Below are 21309 nucleotides of genomic sequence, written 5' to 3' on the forward strand. Positions count from 1 at the left end.
TGCTTGCTAATTTATTCATTTATGTAACGGTTTATTTTATTTTCTGTTTTGTAGCTTTTGATTATGATCACTTATCTAATTACTTAAATATTTCTTGAGGCTTGGTACTTTTGTATTACTTTTTTTTCTAGCTTGTTTTGCTGTTATTTTAGAACACCAAAAACACAATTTTAAAAGAATAGAAAACCAATAAACCAAGCTATGATTTTTTTTTAACATGTATATGACACAAATACTATAATCACAATGTCCATGTTTAAAATCCCACCAGAGATCTTTGTTGTGTGTCACACAACAAAGATCTCCTAGAACACAGTTCTATCAAGATCAGCTGTAGCTGTTCTTTTTCACAGCTAGAAATGTACAGTTGGAATGTGATTTTTATATTGAGTTTGACCATTGATGACTCATATTTTCAGATGACTCAGGGCAAGACAGTTTTTTTTAAATTATTATTATTATTTTTTTATTATTTATATATATATATATATACAAGCAGGGGAGAGAATGCCTTAAAATCGAAACCACTGTCAATGTTGAGTGTTTCGAAAGTGTTTCTAAAACTGTGGGTATGTTTTTTTGTATGGTGGAGGAAGTGTGTGTTTTGAAATACTCATTTCAAGAATACCTTGTGTGTAGAAATCAATAGACTTCATTTTGGCTGCAATCAATGCCTTACAAGCTCAGGCAACACACACACACACACTACTGTAAACACACTGCTCATAAAATATTAGACAGTCTTAACTTGGTGAACCATGAAATTCAGTAGCTTTATTGGGTGAACTTGGTTGATCCAAATAGGCTGAATTTCAGTGGTGGGCTGTCAGGGCCAGCAAGGCCTTCTCTCCCAAAGTTATAACTTTTATAATTTAATTATTTTTCATAAATACACTACATGTATTCTAAATATTTTTTCCCATTAGCTTATTATCTCATTGCATAGCTACTGTCTTCCTCTGTTGCACAGCTTGTTTTAAGTAGAGCTTTTATCCAATCAGTCTCTAAGTAAAACAATCTCCCTGTCGGCCTGCAGAATTACAAGTGAATCCTTTTGCAGTTTAAGTAAATGGGGACGATATTGTTGATTTGTCATAGTCTTCAACCAATCAGATTGTTAGTTTGACATGTTGGGCGTGTCGGAGCCTTCTCGCTGGCCTACAAGTACATCAGCATTAACGTGCTGCTTGATTGGCCAGTGGGCTAGTGTGACTGTTGTGAAACTAGCTAGCAGAACTTTGTAGTAGTAGTAGTAGTAGTAGTAGTAGTAGTAGTAGTAAGAGTTAAAGATATGCAAGAAGTTTTTAGGTGACATTACATTTTTGGCATGTTTGGTGGTGACAATCCCAAAATCTACTGCCTATGTGGAGCGGACAGAATCCTCCTTTCTTTGTTAACAAAGACTTTGTCTTTAAATAGTGAACAGCAGCTTCGGTAAGTGAAGTGCTTTTGTGTTTTTACATCTGCAGTAGCGTTACTACTGTATTAATTTTTCTATTGTGTGGTTTTTATGATATGGTTAATATTGTTCCCTCTGATGTGAGTAATATTTGAATGGTGCCCTTGAGTGTGTGGCGGAATGCGTGTTTTAGCGCCGCAGTTTTGCTGGAATGTGCAGAGGCCTGTTGAATCATGTTATTTGGGTTTTATGTTATTCTACCTGCTTTGTTGTCGTATAAATATATGTGACTGGTTCTTGTGAGTTTGTTCTTGTCATTGTGTTAATTACATTGATTTTGACTATGTGTATTGCCTGTTAATGACAAAGCATCCCGTCATGCTGGCGTCATAATGAGGTTATTGGGAGGTGGTTCAACTGTTGTAGGACAGCACTGAAGGTATAAACCCAGGTATAAACACACGGCCAGCCACTGGTGAATTTATCCTCTATTTTAAAGGATACATCTTGTAATTGGGCTCAAGGTTAGGCTTTTTAATGTAATGCTATATATTTGAGTGTTTGTTTTCTGTCTAATTGTGGTATTCTGTGTTTTTCTTTGTATCCAGCTCTTTGCTTCCATAGACCTGGGCCGCAAGTGGACTTTGCTTCAGGAGCGGGTGACCAAGGACAAAGTCTTCTGGTAATTTGTCAGTATTGATGAATAAGAACTTCAAGACTGAGCTCAATCTTTCCATTGTATTAGTTTATTACTTCCTCATTGACACATACATTTACCAAGCAGTAACAAACGGGTCAGCAGGAAGCACCTACTGCTAGAATGCTAGCAGGCAGGGGATTTTTGACTTATTGTGACAAAGATGAAACATACAACATAAGGTTGTTATTCGTACAGACCCTGCTACTCAGACCTAAGTCATGGTGTTGTAAGAGTACGATCATAAATGAGAGGAACAGTAATGACAAGGGTACAATGATTTTTTTTTTTGTGTAGTGAACATTGACGGAAAGATGATAAATACTGAAGTCTGATAATAACAAGGATGCAGTGGTGGGCCGTCAGGGCCAGCTGAGCCTTCTCTGCTGGCCTAAACAGAATCGAAATATCAAACCGCACGAGCATTCGACACAGATTCCAGAACTACTATCAGATCGTCTCTCCGGTAAACCCTCACAAGGCTGTGAGCAAACAAACACCAGAAACACAATGCGTAATATCCTTCAAAATCATCCAAAGCTCCTTACCTTTTTGTTGTTCTGCTGTATATCTCCGCTTATTTCCGTCAACAATATTTCTACGTATTTCCGGTGCGTCTCTGAAATGTCCCCGCGCAGAAACAAGGGCCCAATAACAAAGGGACCGTGAGGGGGATGGGTGTGAATTCCGGCGAAGTTGTGCGCACGGTTCAGGTGACGCGCCACCGTTTTACTCCCTACTGGCTAACGCTTCTGTCTATCAAAATCACGAGGGGTTTGTTAGATTCTGTGGAATCAGACGCTTCTAAAGAGGGTGCATTGACTGAAATCAACCAACCATAGGCTGAGCTAGGAGACCTGGAGTGGAAGCCAGATGAGAAAATCCCATGGATGACAGACATAAGCAGGCTCAGAGAGGATCCAGGCTCTCTAAATGATGCCAAACTTCTGCATATGATAGATTGAACACTATTAGTCATAAAAGAAGTGAAATATATAATTATATACTGTATAAAATTACAATGGAACAGCTGGAACCAAATTACATTTTGGTTGACCTCGGCTGAAATCACTGCACTCTAATCTCTCTAGCTCTTGAATGCTTCACTTTATCAAAGAAAACATTGTGCAGAGAGACTTCCAACCCATTGGGCTATGATCTGGAGAGGATAAAAGCTTTCAACTACAACATTAAAAAAATATATCTTATCAAAATTGGATTAATTTATAGTCGGAGATAAAGAATTTCAATTTGTGCTGTGTTCCATCTTAATTTTCTCTTAACCAGTAACATATATACTGATATTTACAAATTAGAACAAATTTCACAAGTGTCAGCTTTATTAAAATACCAAAACTATGAAAATACACCTTATATTTAGACGAAAATCACTCTCTTTACTATGGGTTGCAAAAATCGAGGAGAGGCCTACAAAAAGGCTTAGGCTTAACGGAGAGCTCTTATCCAATCAGATTCAGACTCTATTTCTCTATGTAAGGAGAGAGGCCCGAGGTCCTCTAGGTAGACCTTGTAGATTAAAGTATATGGGGACGATATTGTTGATTGTCATCGTCTTCAACCAATCAGATCTTTAGTTTGACATGTTGGCGTATTCTTTGACGTGCCAGAGCTACCCAGGTAGTCTGCCAAGTACATCAGCATTAAGGTGCGATGTGATTGGTCAGTGGGCCAGCTTGACTTTTGTCAAACAGAAAGCTAGCTAGCTGATCTTAGTGTTTAGTAAGAGTTCAAGTTGAAACATATGTAAGAAGTTATGACATTGACATGACATTTTTAGCGTTTTTAAATGGATTTCTGGAGAAGGACATTTCCAGAAAAGCTGGACATCATATCAAAGGGTCGGTCAAGCCCACAGCTAGCAGCCCTGACCCAGCATGGCAAAGGATTTGTACCAACGGTATTTCTGGCTGACAGCGGTGGAGAAGCGTTGCACATTTTATGGCTAAGAATGCGTTTCATTTGCAACTGAGCTCTTGGTGTTTGGAGCTATGCTACGCTAACCAAGGCAGCTACAAGACAGGTCACGCACAAGCTACGTGCTTTTGAAAACTTTTGGAGAGACCTGAGTGGACTTTTTTTAAGTGAAGAGCAGTTGTGGTAAGTTAACTGATTTTGAGTCTTTACATCTGCAGTAGCGTTTCTACTGTATTCATTTGTCTATTGTGTCGTTTTTATGAATAATATGAATGGCTCGTGCTCTAGCGCCGTGTTGCTGGATTGATTTGTTTCTTTGTTGTCATATAAATATATGTGACTGGTTCTTGTGAGTTTTTCTTGTCATTGTGTTAATTACATTGATTTGGACTATATGCATTGTCCGTTAATTACGAAGCATCCCGTCATGCGCGGGGTTATTGTCCGGACAATTGAATACGTTTGAGCTGTTGTTTCACTGTTAAGCTAGTTAGCTTAGCCCCCCTGAAGACACGTGCGGTGCCGCAGCCTCAGCTGTTTTTTGTTATTGTTCCGGGTTCAGAGGTCACAAAGCCTGTTGTCTGTTACGTGAGCGCAGTCCACCGAAAATATTATATTTCCCACAATTTAAGATTCTGCATTTTCCAAATGCACTAGTATTATTCAAACGTATTGTTCAGTTCTTAAGCCTTCCCTCAGGAATTTAGATGCTCGTAAAACAAGAAAGGTGGTGTCATAAAACCTAGTAGGCTCAGCTGTTACGGGGGTCTAATACTTAATAAATCGGTTTGAATGTCAAGATTGACCCCCTGTCTTAAATGCAGTGAGTCGATCAAGGCATGAGGTAAATTGAGAGTTCAACCTGTGACTCGGGTCCCTTAGAGCAGTTTGTGGGAGAGGTTTATTAGTTAAGGTTGGTGGGTTAAATATAATTTTTTTTGTTATCACATTTCACTTTCCATCGTTGTTCACAACAATTATTATGACAATAAGAAGACCAAGAGACTGAACAATCAACTGGTCAATACTGAAAGACGCCTTACTTTCATTGACAACCAGTGTGAATGATTATAGACATGGAAGACAGCTCCGCAATCAGCTATCGGCCGGTAACAGTTTCAGATCTACCGGGTATTCAAGGATAGCAGATCCAGTATCCTGTCCATGTGACCCCATCGTGAAAGAGAACTACAGGGTCAAAACCAGCCTACTTTTCTCACTCCTCATCCTGTCTCCCTGACATGCAACCTTTTGTGAAAATGTCACCGAAGCTAAAAAGAATGGAATCAGCAAAGGAAGACACATTACAGTCATTGAACATGATCCCACTTGCCCCACCCTAACCATCAACATATACCACAATGGCACATAATAACCTTGGGATCAGAAAATAGTCAGGATAATTTTACAACAGCTTCCAGACAATGAAAAATTGGCAGAAAAGAAGAAGAAACGAAACAGACAGCAGCCAGAGAGACCAGCCATCCCCAGCAATAGTCATGTGTCCTCTCCTCACTGCAGTCCCAAACTCTATTGAGAGAGGGAATCTCCATCCTAGAGAGGGAGTTAGTGAACTTCAAAGAGAAGACCCTAACCTGCTTTCACAACAGCAGTGAGCAAAAATATCCAGCAATCGAGAGCATGGTCTTGCGGGCAGAAGTCTGCAATCCAATAGCTGCACCAGGCCATAAGGGAACTGGAGGAAGGCATCCAGGCCCTGAGGGCCTGGATGCCTTCTTGGACGCTAGCCCTGTGCAGAAGACGTAGGATGTCAACCTGCACTCCACCATCCAGAACAACCAGAATCAGGCTCTACAGGCAGATGTACATGTAATATATATATATACATACATACATACATACATACATACACACACACACACACACACACACACACACACACACACACACACACACACACACACACACACACACACACACACATCACTATATAGAAAGACATGTACATATAAAGACATTTGTTTATTATCTTGAATGATCATAATTATCCTGTAACTGTTATTATCATCAGATGTAGGCTATTTATTCTTTTTATTTCCTTCTTGTTTTGTTGTTGTTTTTTCTTTGTTTTTCTTATGCTTTAGCAACAAAGATTTTGTCATACCAATAAAGGAAATTTAAAAAAATGACAGACAGAGAGTGTGTATGTGAAGGTGAGTATGAAGTTAGCAGTAACATTATAGCTATTAACATAGCAGTGCAGAGTGTGTTGCTTGGCATCTGCTGATTAAAGTGGAGGGGGTTAGCTCTGAAGTTGTTTGCCCCGGCTCTTGGACTGACCTTCAAGGTGGACCATCCAGTTTTATGTCTAATTTCTGATTAAATGTATTGTCCCTGGTCAGAAATGTCATTGATACATTGAGTAATTCTCATCCGTTTTCCAGGTCAGTATCTGATGTAGATGTGGACCCTGATTTGGTGCACATGGAAATGCAAGACACAAGTGGAGGTACAGTGATGTTGCATCTGCTCATGTACAATTTGTATGGTAATTCATGATACTGTCAGGGGTCTGGTCACATAAGCACAGTTAGATTTCAGACTGAAATGTACTCATTTTAATAGAATTGTGTTGATTGGTGTATTTACTCACAAAGGCAAAGCAAAAGTGTGGAACGTGACACAAAGTCACAAATACCACACAACAATGAGATGTCAACAAGGCAACGCAAGAGAGAAAGTAGCCCTTACGTCAACAGATTCAAAAACCTTTTTTGTAGGGAAACAAACTCATTTTGCTTTGCCTTTTTTTTTGTAGGTGGACCTCGGGGGCAAGCTCCCTTGGAAGAATATTTTGTACTTTTTCAATTAAAATTGAGAGCAGAGTTAAGTGGCTAAAAATTGTGTGCTCAAATAAACAATTTAATGAAAAATATATTGTTTTTATAGATATGAATAGTGATGACACGGCAAAAAAGTCACACACATACACACACAAAGCATGGTAAACGAGATGGGGTCCGTGTTTCAAGATGAGTGGGGTGGGGTGGGTTGCCGACATCGCCGCAGACCCCTGAAGCACAGGACAGTCTGCGCCAGTGTAAAAATATTTTCGGTTTATTATGAAACTGTTAAATTCCAAACTTTGGAGACTTGAGGCCCACCCCCAATCTTATTTTATCAGGAACGTATACAGACATAGTACATCGTAAAGACTGACAAGTAGATGGTTCATTGCAAAATTCGGTTTCAAAGAGCTATCACAGGATAGATCGACATGATACACTGATGATAACATCCCCGGGATGGTTGTTAAAGGAATTAGATGGGGGGGATGCCAGCGAATTGCCCAACAAACCCAAGTTGTTTGCAGCTGCAGCTAGCTTAATAACTCCTATTTTTGTAAAAATAGTCCAGCATCTCCCATGAATCTTCAATGGGGTTAGCTTCCTGTTCTCCCAGCCGCCAAAGTTATTTTACAGATGGCAGTGACCAATACTTGGAAAGAAACATGGGGACTGAAATCATTCTTGGAGAGTAGACCTTGAGACTATCATCAAACACGTCCGACTGCCCAGCCAGACCTGCCAGACCAAACACCACTGAAAGTGGAGTTGCGAGAGAGGAGAGCCGAGATGAACGCTAAGCTCACCCTGCTAGGACCTATTGCTATTTCACCACCCAATCTGCTCCTTGCTAATATCCAGTCACAGGAAAATTCAGGCTAACCTATCAATGGGAGGTCGGTGGCATCCCGGATTAAGCTGCACTTGATGGACGGACCTGAAGTAAGCACAGGACTCTGGTGGGACAAGAGGAGGTGGACTCTGTTTACATCAAGATGCTTGGTGCTCAAACAAAGTGAGTTTTGACAGTGATGGACAGTAAATGGTAAATGGACTGTACCTTTCTAGTCTTTCCGACCACTCAAAGCGCTTGTTCAACAGCAATAATTCCAACACAACCTCCGTGGAGGAGGTTGTGTTGGTTGGGTTCAGGAGTTCCTCAATTTTTCTTTCCACCGCTCAACAATATGCCCAGCCTGGGTCCGCAGTTCACATTCCCTTTCTAAGTCGTCTCACGGTTTGCCTGAACTTCCTTGAGGCCCACTGAAAGACCTTCTCTATGGTCTCCCCAAACTTCCTTCTTCAGCTTGACGGCCTCCTTCACTGCTGATGTCCACCAGCGGGTTCTCAGGTTACCGCCACGATTAGCAGCAGCTTGCACAATGGAGGCTTTGAACATGGCCCACTCGGATTCCATGACCCCAGGCTTCCCCGGGATGCACGAGAATTTCTTCCTGGGGTGGGAGTTGAAGACCTCACAGACAGGGTCCTCAGCCAGACGTTTCCAGTTCACCCTCGCCACACGCTTGGGTTTACCAGGTCTGTCCAGCAGCCTGCCCAGCCATCTGATCCAACTCCCCACCAGGTAGTGATCAGGGCTTGTGAGTATCCCCACAACCGCCCGGCGCCTCTCACCCCGGGCAACTCCAAAAAAGAATAGAGTCCAGCTCCTCTTCAAGAATTTGGTTCCAGAACCAATGCTATGCATCAAGGTGAGCCCAACTATATCTAGTTGGTACCGCTCCACCTACCGCACCAGCTCCGGTTCCTTCTAGCCCTTAGAGCTAGTCTGCGATGCCAGGGGTTGGAACTCCCAGGTCCCCGACCTTGCCTGCTGCCCGGCTCACATTGCACCTGACCCCAATGCCTATCCCTGCGAATGGTGGGCCCACAGCGCGTCTCCATGCAGTTTTTCCGGGCTATGCCTAGCCGAGCCCCATGTGCCAACCAGATGCTCGCCGGCAAGCTCCCCTCCTAGGTATGGCTCCAGAAAGGGGCCACGTTTTCCCTTTAACGGGCGAGGTGCAACAATTATTTTCAAGCCAATTCCTCAAGGTTCAGTGAATCGCTCTTTGTCCGGCCCCTCTCCTGAGACCACTATGCCTTGGGACTCCCTACCAGGTGCTATTGCTCCCAACAACACAGCTCTCAGGGTCACTGGGGCACACAAACCCCTCCACCACGTTAAGGTGGAGAGAGAGAGAGAGAGAGAGAGAGAATATAAAAAGCAACCAAAAGATCTCATTATTGATTCCTTTTATCTATCACTGTATCACTGAGTCTTCAGTTTCTGTTTAAAATCAGTAATGTTCAGTTTTTGTAATATAGCTATATTTTACAACAATTAATGTTCATCTTAACGTATTTCATGTCAAATGTATCACCACAGTGTATGTGAACCTGCACAAATATATGTGGCCAACAATTTTTATTTGTTAATATTTTGTACATTTAATCAACAGGAATTGTTCTTTTTTGTCTGTTTCTGTGTGCCACTGCAGGTTACCTGTATGTTACCTGTCTCATCCAGAACTGTTCGGACAAAATGGTGACTGCTCAGTTTCTTGGCAAAATCGACCACAACTCACTACTGGTGCAGGACGACTACATATTTGTAAAGGTAAACATCATTACGACAGGGGAGGTGACGGGTAGAGTGGTGTATTTTAGAATTATTTTAGTGAAACAAAAATGGTTTCTCATTCTGTTTTCAGATTTCCAAAATTTCAGAATCACTTTTTTTCTGTTCAGGTCTTTTTCTTGAATGTAGATATGTTTATGCAGCACGTCAGGGTATTACAACAAGTCAAGAAATTGATTTTCAAAACATTTTAATTTTAATAGAAGAAAATGCTTTACTTTCTATAAATGTAAATGACATAGAGCAGGCACAGTATAGAAACAGCATATGCAGACCACATCTGTACTAAGCCTAAATAAGCCTATCATCCCTGATGAACAACACCCCCCACTGGCAGCTCTGTGCAGCTTCTTCGGCCACCAGTTGATAGTAAAAGAAAATTCTCCTCTTATGAAAAGGAGAAAAAAACTTGCTCAGTTTGCTGCAGCAGTTGAGAAATCGCTCTTTTTTGCTCATCTCCAGCGTGATGCTTTTCATCGAATGCTGTGTGCTTGGTCTGGAAGTGACTGTCAACATTACATTTTTTGTTGTTTGCTAATTTCTCGCCACATTTCAAGCATACAGGTAAGCCAGCATCATTTGCAGTGAAAGCAAATGAATACGTCCACGCAGAATTAAACTCTATTAATCCATTGATAGTGTAGCTGAGCCTTATACTTTATGATAATAATAAACACGGGGCTCCGTAATCTGTGCCAAGACGGCAGCAACTTTATTCACTTCTCCCACACTTCGCCAGAACCTCTTTTTTCCTTCCGTCTCATCCTCCACAATGAGTGAGAGACGTGTGTTGACCTCATTTATTAATCCATAATCTAGTAAACTTGTATTATGTAAGTGTTCATTAGTGTGGATGTAGCCCCCAGGGAGCCGCAACAGAGGGGCTGAAGAGCCGCATGCGGCTCCGGAGCCACGGGTTGCCGACCCCTGGTATATATCATATTTTTTGTTTTTAGTTAGTTATATTTTAGTTATTCGGTTTTTTACTTAGTTAATATTCCTTACTGTTTATTACTTATTTATAATACTTGTTTTGATACATTGTTTTTTTTTTTTTTACTATGTCTCTTGTTTGCACTATCCACTATGCTTCTGTAATCCTGTAAATTTCCCCACTGTGGGACGAATAAAGGATTATCATATAATATGCTATGGGTTTGTTAAAATGAGCAACCCTTTTCACATTCACAAGTTTTCATGTGATCCACTGGTGTCCCTGCAGTGTTTGTCTGAGAGTCTAATTCTTTGTACCCCAACCACCCGACCAGATCTCCTCCCTGGATTTGCTTCTGAATAAGGGCAGTCTAGAAGATATCATCACCTGTGGCCACATTTGTTTGTGCCTCTGTGTATGCATGATGTGCAAGCCATTATTATGGGTTAGGGTTAGGCTAACCTTGGCTTGGGATGCTCAAAAACTCAAAACTTTGTACATGTGTCATAGGTGATGGGACTACATATTTTATCTGGGTTTTTGCCTTGGCCATTTTAAATTGCCTCCATAGCGCCCCCTACAAATTTGTATTTCATTCATCAATTATTATTACGGCCCGAGCACCAGGAAGTCGGCCATTTCGATTTTTGTGTGAATTTTTCCTTGGTTTGTAGTTGCTATACTTTAAGAAACTCCTCCTAGGTGTCAGAGCCACTTCAAATTTGGTCAGTACAATCTAAAGACATTTGCAATTAAAAGTCCCTCACACGTCAGTCAGCAGCAGCCCAGGAGCAGGCTTTGGCTGCGTTAGCCGCTCAGGTCCAACAGCTAACAGCAGCCCTGACCCAGCATGCGGTCTCAGCTCCTCCTCCTGTCCCTCTGACGCCCGCTCCAGCACACAAGCCCCGTGTGTGAACCCCAGAGCGCTATGCTGGAGAACCTGAAGGCTGCAACCCATTCATCACAAACTGCTCCATCTTGTTTTCCCTGCAGCGCTACACGTTTGCCTCGGAGGAGGCTAGGTAGCCTTCACCATTAATCACCTGACAGGCAGGGCACAACTGTGGGGCCCCTCTGAATGGGAGAGGGGCACGCCAGCCTGCTCTTTGTTCCTGGCTTTTTCTGTAAAGCTACGCAAAGTGTTCGGGGCGGTCTCCAAAGGACCTGATCCTACCGGGGGACTTATGGATTTGCGATCCTCAACCTGGGGGCGTTGAACCCTTGTAGGTGGGGCGCACCAGTCTCACTCCAGAGGAGCGTGAGCACCGCCGCCGAGGAAATCTCTGCCTGTACTGTGGCCAGGCTGGTCACTTTATATCCTGGTGCCCAGTAAAAGGCATGGCTCATCAGTAGTAGGGGATGTACTGGTGAGCCGAACCACAAGACTCTTCCCCCAACCAAAAACCTCTGTGCCACGATTAGCTTCTGCTCGCGAATGGATCCGAGACACTCACGGCTTTCATTGACTCTGGCGCTGATGACAGCATCATTGATGAGGACCTAGCCCTTCAGCTGGGTATCGACTGGGTACCCCTGCCATGCCCTGTTCTTGCCAACGCCCTGGATGGTCATCTACTGCGGACAGTGACTCACCAAACCACGCCAGTCTGTATGCTCCTGTCTGGTAACCACCATGAGACCATCTGGTTTGTTATCCTGCGGTCACCCCAGCATCCATTAATCCTGGGGTACCCCTGGCTCCGCCGCCATAACCCCCACATAGACTGGGCAACAGGAGCCATCACCTGATTTGCCTGAAACAAGCTCCTGCTCCCCAGCAGTCAGACTGTTCCTGCTCTGCTTCAGACCTGTACCATTCCACCCAGGGGTCACCTGTATTCCTTATCTGTAACTGAAAGAGAGGCCATGGATGCGTACATAAATTCCTCTCTAGCTGCTGGGATCATCCATCCCTCTTCTTCACCTGCTGGTGCGGGGTTCTTCTTTGTGGGGAAGAAGGACAAGTCACTGAGGCCTTGCAATGACTACAGGGGCCTCAACGAAATTACCATTAAGAACCGCTACCTACTCCCACTCATCTCTTCTGCATTTGAGTTGCTTCGGGGAGCTACCATCATTGCCCCAGCCGTCTTCCAGGCCCTGGTGAATGATGTGCTGAGAGACATGTTAAACAGGCAGGTGTTCATATCCCTGGACGATATTCTGATTTTCTCCAGGTCCCAAGAGGAGCACACTCACCATGCCAAGCAGTCCTTCAACACCTCCTTAAGAATTCTCTGTTCGTTAAGGCAGAGAAGTGTTCTCATCAGTCTCCTACCTGGGGTACATCGTGGGACAGGGGATCGTGCAGATGGATCCTGCCAAGGTGTCAGCTATTACGTCCTGGCCTTTCCCTGACTCACGTAAACCGCTGCAACGATTGCGGTGGTTCATCCGTGGCTATAGCACCGTGGCTGCCCCACTCACGGCCCTTACCTTGTCCACAGTGCTGTTCCGGTGTTCCCCCTCGGCTGAGGAGGCCTTCCAGAACCTTAAGGCCCAGTTTACTTATGCTCCTATCCTCCAAGTCCCTGACCCTGAGAGACAGTTTGTTGTGGAGGTGAATGCCTCCGATGTTGGCGTGAGAACCATCCTATCCCAGCGGGCTGCCAATGACCAGAAGCTCCACCCCTGCATGTTCTTTTCTAGGCGGCTCTCACCAGCTGAAAGGAACTATGACATTGGTAACCGAGAGCTGCTAGCTGTTAAGCTGGCCCTTGAAGAGTGGTGCCACTGGCTTGAGGGGACCAGTCTGCCCTTTTTGGTATGGACTGATCACAAGAACCTCGAATACATTCAGTCCGCCAAAAGACTGAACTCTCAGCAAGCCAGATGGTCCCTGTTATTACCCGATTCCACATTTCCCTCTGTTACCGGCCTGGTACCTGCAACGTCAAGCCTGACGGCCTGTCCCGCCAGTTTGTAGATAAGGGGGATTCCACCCCTGGCAATGACAATATCCTTTCTGCTCCGTCTTGGTTGCTTCGATCACCTGGGAGGTTGAGGAGAGAGTCAAGGCCACCCTGGAGGACCAGCCCAGTCCTAGCTCCTGACTGCCTGTTCGTCCCTCAGACCCTGAGGTCCGATGTCCTCCAGTGGGCCCACAGCTCCAGACTCACTTGCCACCCCGGGAGCCAGCGTACCAGGGAGGCCCTGCAGCAGAGGTTCTGGTGGGCTACTCTGGAGAAAGACACCCGGGAGTTTGTCAATGCCTGTCCTGTCTGCAACCAGCACAAGCCATCCCACCAGGCTCCGGCTGGTTTCCTGCATCCTCTGCCTGTGCCCCATCGGCCCTGGTCCCACATCTCTTTGGACTTTGTTACCGTTCTACCACTGTCCAATAAACATACCACCATCCTGACAGTGGTAGATCGGTTCAGCAAGATGGCCCACTTTGTGCCCTTGTCCAAGCTCCCCTCGGCCAAAGAGACTGTTGAGCTGATCCTGCTGCATGTCTTCCGGCTCCATGGTCTCCCCACTGATGTTGTCTCTGACCAGGGACCTCAGTTTACGTCAGTGTTCTGGAGGGAGTTCTGCACAATTTATTGGGGCCACAGCCAGCCTTTTCATCTGGATTCCATCCACAATCTAATGGCTAGACTGAGCGCAAGAACCAGGAGATGGAGATGGCTCTACGGTGCTTGGTCTCCAAGTGTCCATCGTCCTGGTCCCAGCAGCTCCTGTGGGTGGAGTATGCCCACAACACCCTGACCAGCTCTGCCACTAGAATGTCCCCGTTCCAGTGTGCCTACGGTTTTCAACCTCCACTGTTTTCGGCCCTGGAGAAGGAGGTTTCCTGCCCCTCTGCCCAGGCCTTCGTCCGCCGATGCCGCCGCCGTACCTGAGCCAAAGCCAGAGTTGCGCTTCTCCGCTCAGCCAACCGGTATATAAGAAGTTGGCACCCAGGTTCATTGGGCCATTTGAGATCCAGAAGGTCATCAATCCTGCAGCAGTGAGGCTCAAGCTGCCCCGGACCATGCGGGTCCACCCGTCATTCCACGTCTCCAAGGTTAAGCCAGTTTGAGAGTGCCCACTGGTTCCTGCTGCACAGCCTCCGCCGCCACCTCGATTCATCGATGGAGGTCTTACCTACACGGTTCGCCGCCTGCTTCGTTCCCGCAGCCGTGGGAGAGGTCTGCAATACCTGATCGACTGGGAGGGCTACGGTCCAGAAGAAAGATCCTGGGTCCCAGCTCGACACATTCTGGATGCCCCTCTCATCAGGGAGTTTCACCACTGCATCCTGACCAGCCCTCCAAGGGCTCTGTGCCCACTGGGGCTACCCAGCTAGACTCCGTTCCCTCTTTTCCATTTGTAGCTTCAGATGTTGGGGAGGATGAAGAGGAGCCGTCTTCTGGCCAGGACAACTCACCCACCGATGCTGAGGAGAGGATGGATATGTCTGATTAATATTAGTCTTTCTGGCCACTACGGTTTGGTTGTGGTTGTTTTGGGACGTTGGGAGCCGTCCCTTGAGGGTGGGGTTCTGTTACAGTTCAGCGCCACATCCTCCTCACTCTACTTCAGTCTAACTTCCTTCACCTGTTCACTCACCTGTCTCTGATCACAAATCAAGCTACTATATAGACTCCTGCCTCCCAGACACACATTGCCAGATTGTTCTTTGCTTTTCGATGCCAGACTCTCCAGCACTCTATCACGGACTGAGCTCCTGTTACCGACCCTGCCTGCCCCTGTTCTACCCGTCTCGCCTGACTCCTGGTAAACCCACCAGCCTTCTGTTCCTGACTCTGATTAACGCTGCCTGCTGTACCTGCAAGTTTGTAATAAAAGCCGACCATCCTTGGAATCTTGTGTGTTGCATTTGGGTCCATATACAACCGGTTACAGCGAGGGCCCGATCAATGCTGCTTGCAGCTTTAATTTTACTTTCAATATATAAATATGTTTTTACCTCCTCTCTTCTTTTCCACTGTCTTCTTTTTACCTCTTTGCAATGAATGTGTGATTGTGTGTAAAAGTTATAATAATGATAGTAATAATAATAGTAATAATTATAATAAAAGCAAAATTTATAATAGATAAAATTGGAGAGAAGTGTGGATTTTAAGTTTTGGATCGTGTGCAAATTGTTGCATGGAAAAGTTTGTCGTGTTGAGATTGTGTTTTGTTTTTTTGTTGTTTTTTTCAGGTCACCACAGGGAATCCTACCAAGCACTACGTGTCCTATCGGCGCAACGAGTTCGTCCAGATGAGGTTTCCCAAGTACGCCTTGCCAAAGGTATAGCACACAAAAATGATACTTCTTTCACTGCTGATGTCACTTCAGACTAAACCTGGGGTATTCTGCTCTTGTTTTGTACAGGAAAGCTTAGCAGATAGCTAATAGTAGATCCATGAAATAAAGACCCAGTAATCCATAGTAGACTTTATGGCTTTAGTGAGAATCTTTCTTTCTTTTTGTAGAACTGTGGAAACAATATGGAATATGGCCTTACAAGCTGTCTATATACACATACATGAATATAAGAAAATGATTTAGCATATAGCCATCATGCAAGAAAAAAACAAGTAGCCATTATCCTGAAACATGCTTGACTAGTTGGCATCTAAACTTTATTTTAACATTGATGTCACTGGAGAAATGCTAATCACAATTAGCATCTGTTAATACAACACAAATGTTATACTAAAACAGCAAATACAAAATTAATATTTCGTAGTACATGCTACATACAGAAATACTTACAGACTTAGATCTTTAAAGGCTACCAAACAGTTGAAGTGAAACATTACTGCAGCATGTCCTCTCAGTAGAGTCAGAAACAAAGAAGGAACTAACTATGGCAAGAGAGGAGGGATCAGAATCAGAACGGTTTAATTGCCAAAGTATGATGCACATACAAGGAATTTGACTAGGTGGATGGTGCATAACATTAAACAATCAACACAGTGCAAACTACAAGACATGATTTAAAAGTAGAAACATTGAAATTTACAATGAAATATATAAATATGGTTAATAAACAAACAAATAAGAGTATATTAAAACAAGTATATTATTAAAGTGTCAAGTGTATATTAATCGGGAAATGAGTGCAAAGGTGAAGAAATTGTCCTGGGGATGTAAGTGTCAGGGTCAGTGGGGGTCCCTGGCTTTGTTAATGAGTCCAACTGAGGATGAGAAGAAACTCTTCTTATGGCGTGAGGTCTTGGTCCTGATGGACCGCAGCCTCCTGCCAGATGGAAGGTGCTCGAACAGTTTATGTCCAGGGTGAGAGGGGTCTGCTACAATCCTTCTTGCTCGCTTCAGGGTCCTGGAAGCGAACAAGTCATGGAGGGACGGCAGATTGTAGCCGATCACCCTCTCGGCAGAGTGAATGATGCGCTGCAGCGTAACAGACGGAGATGGAGGAGCAGAGGATGGACCCAACGATGGCAGTGTAGAAGTGCAGTCCTGAAAACATCCCAATCTGTACAGTCCAAGCACGCCCAGAGATCTTCCATAGCTTCACTGGTCCACTGCTCTAATTTCCTCACCACAGGTTTACAGAGCTTTAATTTCTGCCTGTATGCAGGAATCAGATGGACCATTAAGTGATCAGAGAGTCCCAGTGGGGGCAGTTATTAAAAGTAACCATGGCAAATTTCAAGGTAAAGGATTTTTGTGTAAGCGTTTGTGAACACAATAAGCTTTGAAAAGAAGATTTGCTTGGAGTAGCTCAATATTGTAAAGTACACATTAAATTAATCTAGGGACTAGAAAGCCAGATATTGTGGTGACTCTCATTTCAGCTTTACATCTTCAGGATTCTGTACAAGAGAGAGCGAGAGAGAGAAGAGATAAGAGATAGCAGGAAAGAGAAGGGGAAAAACTGCTTCAGTTTGAGTGGGCAAGTAGGAACGTTGAGTTAGCCCAGGAAGCTTATGTAACACTAGATCAGGGGTCAGCAACCTTTACTATCCAAAGAGCCATTTTGCCCTATTTTTCACCAAATAAAATTTGTCTGGAGCCGCAAACGCTATTTGATATCACAGCTTATAAAGTTTTATATATAGTTATTTTATATATACAAAAACTATAGTTTGTTGTATTTGTGAAATTACAGAACAATAATAAAGACAATTCTTGACATTTTATTGCTATTTCACCTGTTATAACAATATCAAACTCTTATGAAGAGGAGAACAAAACTTGCTCAGTTTGCTGCAGCAGTTGATAAATCGCTCTTTTTCGCTCATCTCCAGCGTGATACTGTTCAGCAAATGCTGTGTGCTTGTTCTGGAAGTGTCTTTCTATATTACATTCTTTGTTGTTTGCTAATTTCTCGACACATTTCAAGCATGCAGGTAAGCCAGCATCGTTGGCAGTGAAAGCAAATTAATACCTCCACACAGAATTAAACTCTATTTTCTATACTTTATGATAATAATAAAATCATAAACACGGGGCTCCGTAATCTGCGATAAGACGGCAGCAACTTTATTCACTTCTCCCACACTTCATCAGAACCTCTTTTTCTCCTTCCGTCTCATCCTTCACATTAAAAGCACCAAACACATACACAGGAACACTGCTACCTAGAGAGCTCTTAACGTGCTCAACATTATAGCTTACAATAGTTTACCAAGGGCGGAGGTCTGAAAATCATAATTAGCTTGACAGAGACGTAATAGGGTGTGACGCACATTTTAGTTGACAAACTATTAAACAATTTTTTATTTTGGCGGGGTGTCCAGCGGCGTTACCAGCCCTACGGAGCGGACTTCCTGTTTACACCAGCACCCACCCACATGCTCGGTGTACGTGAATAGTCACGTGATCTTCGTTTTCAAGCGTTTTAGTCTAGCCAAACATCATTTCGAAAACGATGCTGAAACGCCGTGTGGACAGAGATCGTTTTCGTTAGTGTGGATGTCCAGGTCCAGTTTGTCCCTCAGGAAAGTCAACACCAACTCTGACCTTTTTGTTCTCAGTTTTCATGATTCCATCATTAATCACATTGTGAGACCTAGGCTGACCGTCAGGAAAGTCTGCTTTGGTGTCTATTACAATCACTGATTCGTTTATGTACGTCCGCTTCATTTAATTTACACTTTGATAAAAGGATGGTATTGGTAGCTTTCAAGCTATCCCCCTACATTTCTGTAAAATGAAGGCTGACTTTTAATTCAGTTAACTCTGAATTAAACTCTTTCAAAATGGCATCCATTCTTGTGGAAGTAGTGTCCATGAAGGTACACACACTTTAAAGTTGCTTTCTTGCTGTTGTAGCAGTTCTTTATAAAAAAAGCTTTCAGTTGATCAGATAGTTCACGTTCCTGTAAGATGTTTAGACATTGTCTTTTTCTTTCTACCTGCAACCAGCCGTCTTGCCAGCTTGGGAGAGCTTTTTCTTGTAGGCCCCAACTACACAGAGAGGAAAAGAAAGTCTGACTCAATCCAGTTTTTGGCACAATTTATTTATTAATTTAATTTCTTTTGTGTGTTGCAAAAAAAATAAAAAAATGTAAATATTTTGTGAAATTTTGGTGAAGGTAATAATGAGGATTGAAAAGGTTTTTGGCAGAATATTTCCATAGGTTTCTCAGCATAGGGTGTGCCTCACCAGTGCATGGTGACAGTGTGTACACATACAAAATAATTCTACTCTGGTATTTGTTGCTCTCAATGTAAATGTACATGCACAGAAATATTAAAAAGAAAAAATTAATAGATTCAGAAAATACTGACTCTCCCTTTTTGACCCCCCCATCTCTGCCCCCAGGATGTTCAGATAGTGAGTACAGACGAGAACCAGGTCTTCCTCGCTCTCCAGGAGTGGTACCAGTCAGACACATATAACCTGTACCAGTCTGACCCCCAGGGCATCTACTACTCCATTGTCCTGGAAAATGTTCGCAGCACCAAGCAGCCAGAGGAGAATGTCCTCATCGACATTCTTGAGGTGAGTTGGGGTGGAGGAGTGGAATAGCCATTTCACTATGCAACGAGTACTTTCACAGGGAGAGGGAGGCATTCTAATCAGACACCTGAACAACCTCAACTGGCTTCTTTCACTGCAGTGGAGCAGGGATTCTACTCTGAACTCTTGCCAGTGAGGCTGCGGCTGGGGTGGGTATTGTGTTTTATTATCCTTTTAGCTCTTTGCAGGCTCCTCTCCCAATATCACTGATGCTCAATAGATGGGTACCAATGATGTTCTGGGCGGTTTTTAATCACCCACTGCATAGCCCTCCTGTCCTGGGCCATGCACATCTCATGCCAGTTTGTAATGTTTCCAGTCAGAATGCTTTCTATTACTCCTCTGTAACAATTGACAAGAACTTGGCACAGGAATTTTGCCTTCTTAAGTTTCCTTAAGTAATACAGCCGTTTATGAGCTTTCTTCTCTAGGATGGAGATGTGTGAGATCCACATCAGGTTGTTTGTGATGCTGATTCCAAGGAACTTAAAGCTGTTAACTTGCTCCATCACAGCTCCATTGATGTAGACAGGGGTGTGCGTCTTTGCCTCCTTTTTTTCTAAAATCAACAATCACCTCCTTGGTTTTACTGACATTGCACAGTAGGTTGTTCCCTGAGCACTACTCTGTAAGGTTGTTGATTTTCTCTATACATTAAGACTCATTGTTGTTTGTAATCCGGCCATTGAAGGTAGTGTCATCTTAACTTCACAACAGAGTTCTCTTCATGTTTGGGGTAGTAGTCGTGGGTGTCCGGTGTTCAACACTAGAGTGGAGCAGGTTTGGCTGCCAATCCAAACTGTCTGGGGTCTGTTTGTGAGGAAGTCTAAAAACCAGTTGCAAGATGAGGTACTTAAGCCTAGAGTGCTAAGAGTACCAATCAGTTTCATGGGGGAGATTGTGTTGAAGTCTGAGCTCAAATCAACATACAACATTCTGATGTCGGTGTTGTGTTGGAGAAACAGTTTCTAAAAGCGCTTCATCAGGATGGGGGTGAGTATATATGTGTGTGTATAGTGTGTGTGTCGGGGGGTGTATATACATGTGTATATATTAGGGCTGCAACTAACGATTATTTTAATAATCGATTAATCTGTCGATTATTTTTTCGATGAAAAGGCGAATGAATAAAAACGTGTCTTTAGTCTTGCAAGCTATACCACCCCTGCTTTACTACTGTTATTAACGAGCTAACTTGTCATGCTTGTCAAGCTGGATAACGAGTAAACATCAGCACCAGAAGAGCTACTGGAGGGACGTTACGTTCCTCACTTCAAAACGGAACAACAGTAGGATTCTGTAGTGACTAACCTGCTGTTGAACTCCCTTCCTCCTCCTCAAGGACTCCAACATGTTTATGTTTTAGGTGCTGAATCATCACCGTGGTGCTCCCGTGCCATGTTGCTTTTGCATATTTTGCAGTTAACACATCTTTTCGATTTATTTAGTGTGAAATGCTTCCACACCTTGGATGACTTAGGTAGTACTGATTTCTCTGCCCCCGCCGTGTGTTTCAGAACAACGTTACGGGTCTCTCCGATGGTCTTTCCTCTACTTCCGCTCTGCTCCGCGCTCAACTTTTTTTTTTATAATCAAACATCTCCGCGACTTATTGAGTGCCGTAATAATCGCACGACACAACGAATCGATAATGAAATTCGTTGCCAATTCGTTGCCAACGATTGGGGCCTGTTTGCTCTCAGTGGAGCAGAGACCCCCTGCAAATGAAATAATGTAAGTTCAAATATTAAGCTACAGCAACAGTCATCCTAAACTTAAATTGAAGCCTTCAAAGCCTGGGATTTTCTTTTTTTGTTATTACAAATAAGGAAATGTTCCCAACCATAAAGTGCTTCAAATAACCCTAACTCATGGGCTGTGAATTTGTGGCATTGGTGAAGCTTTAGCTGGATCATAATCTGTTCAAATAGACCTTATACTAAAATAATTAAACCTAAACCTTTGACTG

At 43.6% G+C, this 21309-nt stretch overlaps 1 protein-coding gene across 3 annotated transcripts in view; it reads left to right on the forward strand.

The window, feature by feature from the left end:
- The window catches only part of sorcs2 (sortilin-related VPS10 domain containing receptor 2), a 275594-nt gene that overhangs the window by 218789 nt on the left and 35496 nt on the right, over nucleotides 1-21309 (forward strand). For all 3 annotated transcript variants that reach the window (XM_068713717.1, XM_068713718.1, XM_068713719.1), the window contains exons 5-9: nucleotides 2008-2081; nucleotides 6437-6501; nucleotides 9340-9458; nucleotides 15566-15655; nucleotides 19143-19322. In XM_068713717.1, coding sequence (XP_068569818.1) covers nucleotides 2008-2081; nucleotides 6437-6501; nucleotides 9340-9458; nucleotides 15566-15655; nucleotides 19143-19322 — 528 coding nt within the window. The remainder of the gene's footprint in view (nucleotides 1-2007; nucleotides 2082-6436; nucleotides 6502-9339; nucleotides 9459-15565; nucleotides 15656-19142; nucleotides 19323-21309) is intronic.

Source organism: Cebidichthys violaceus, unplaced genomic scaffold (assembly GCF_023349555.1).
Source record: "Cebidichthys violaceus isolate CVI_PGR_0920_01 unplaced genomic scaffold, fCebVio1.0.p SCAF_19, whole genome shotgun sequence".
Lineage (NCBI taxonomy): Eukaryota > Metazoa > Chordata > Actinopteri > Perciformes > Stichaeidae > Cebidichthys > Cebidichthys violaceus.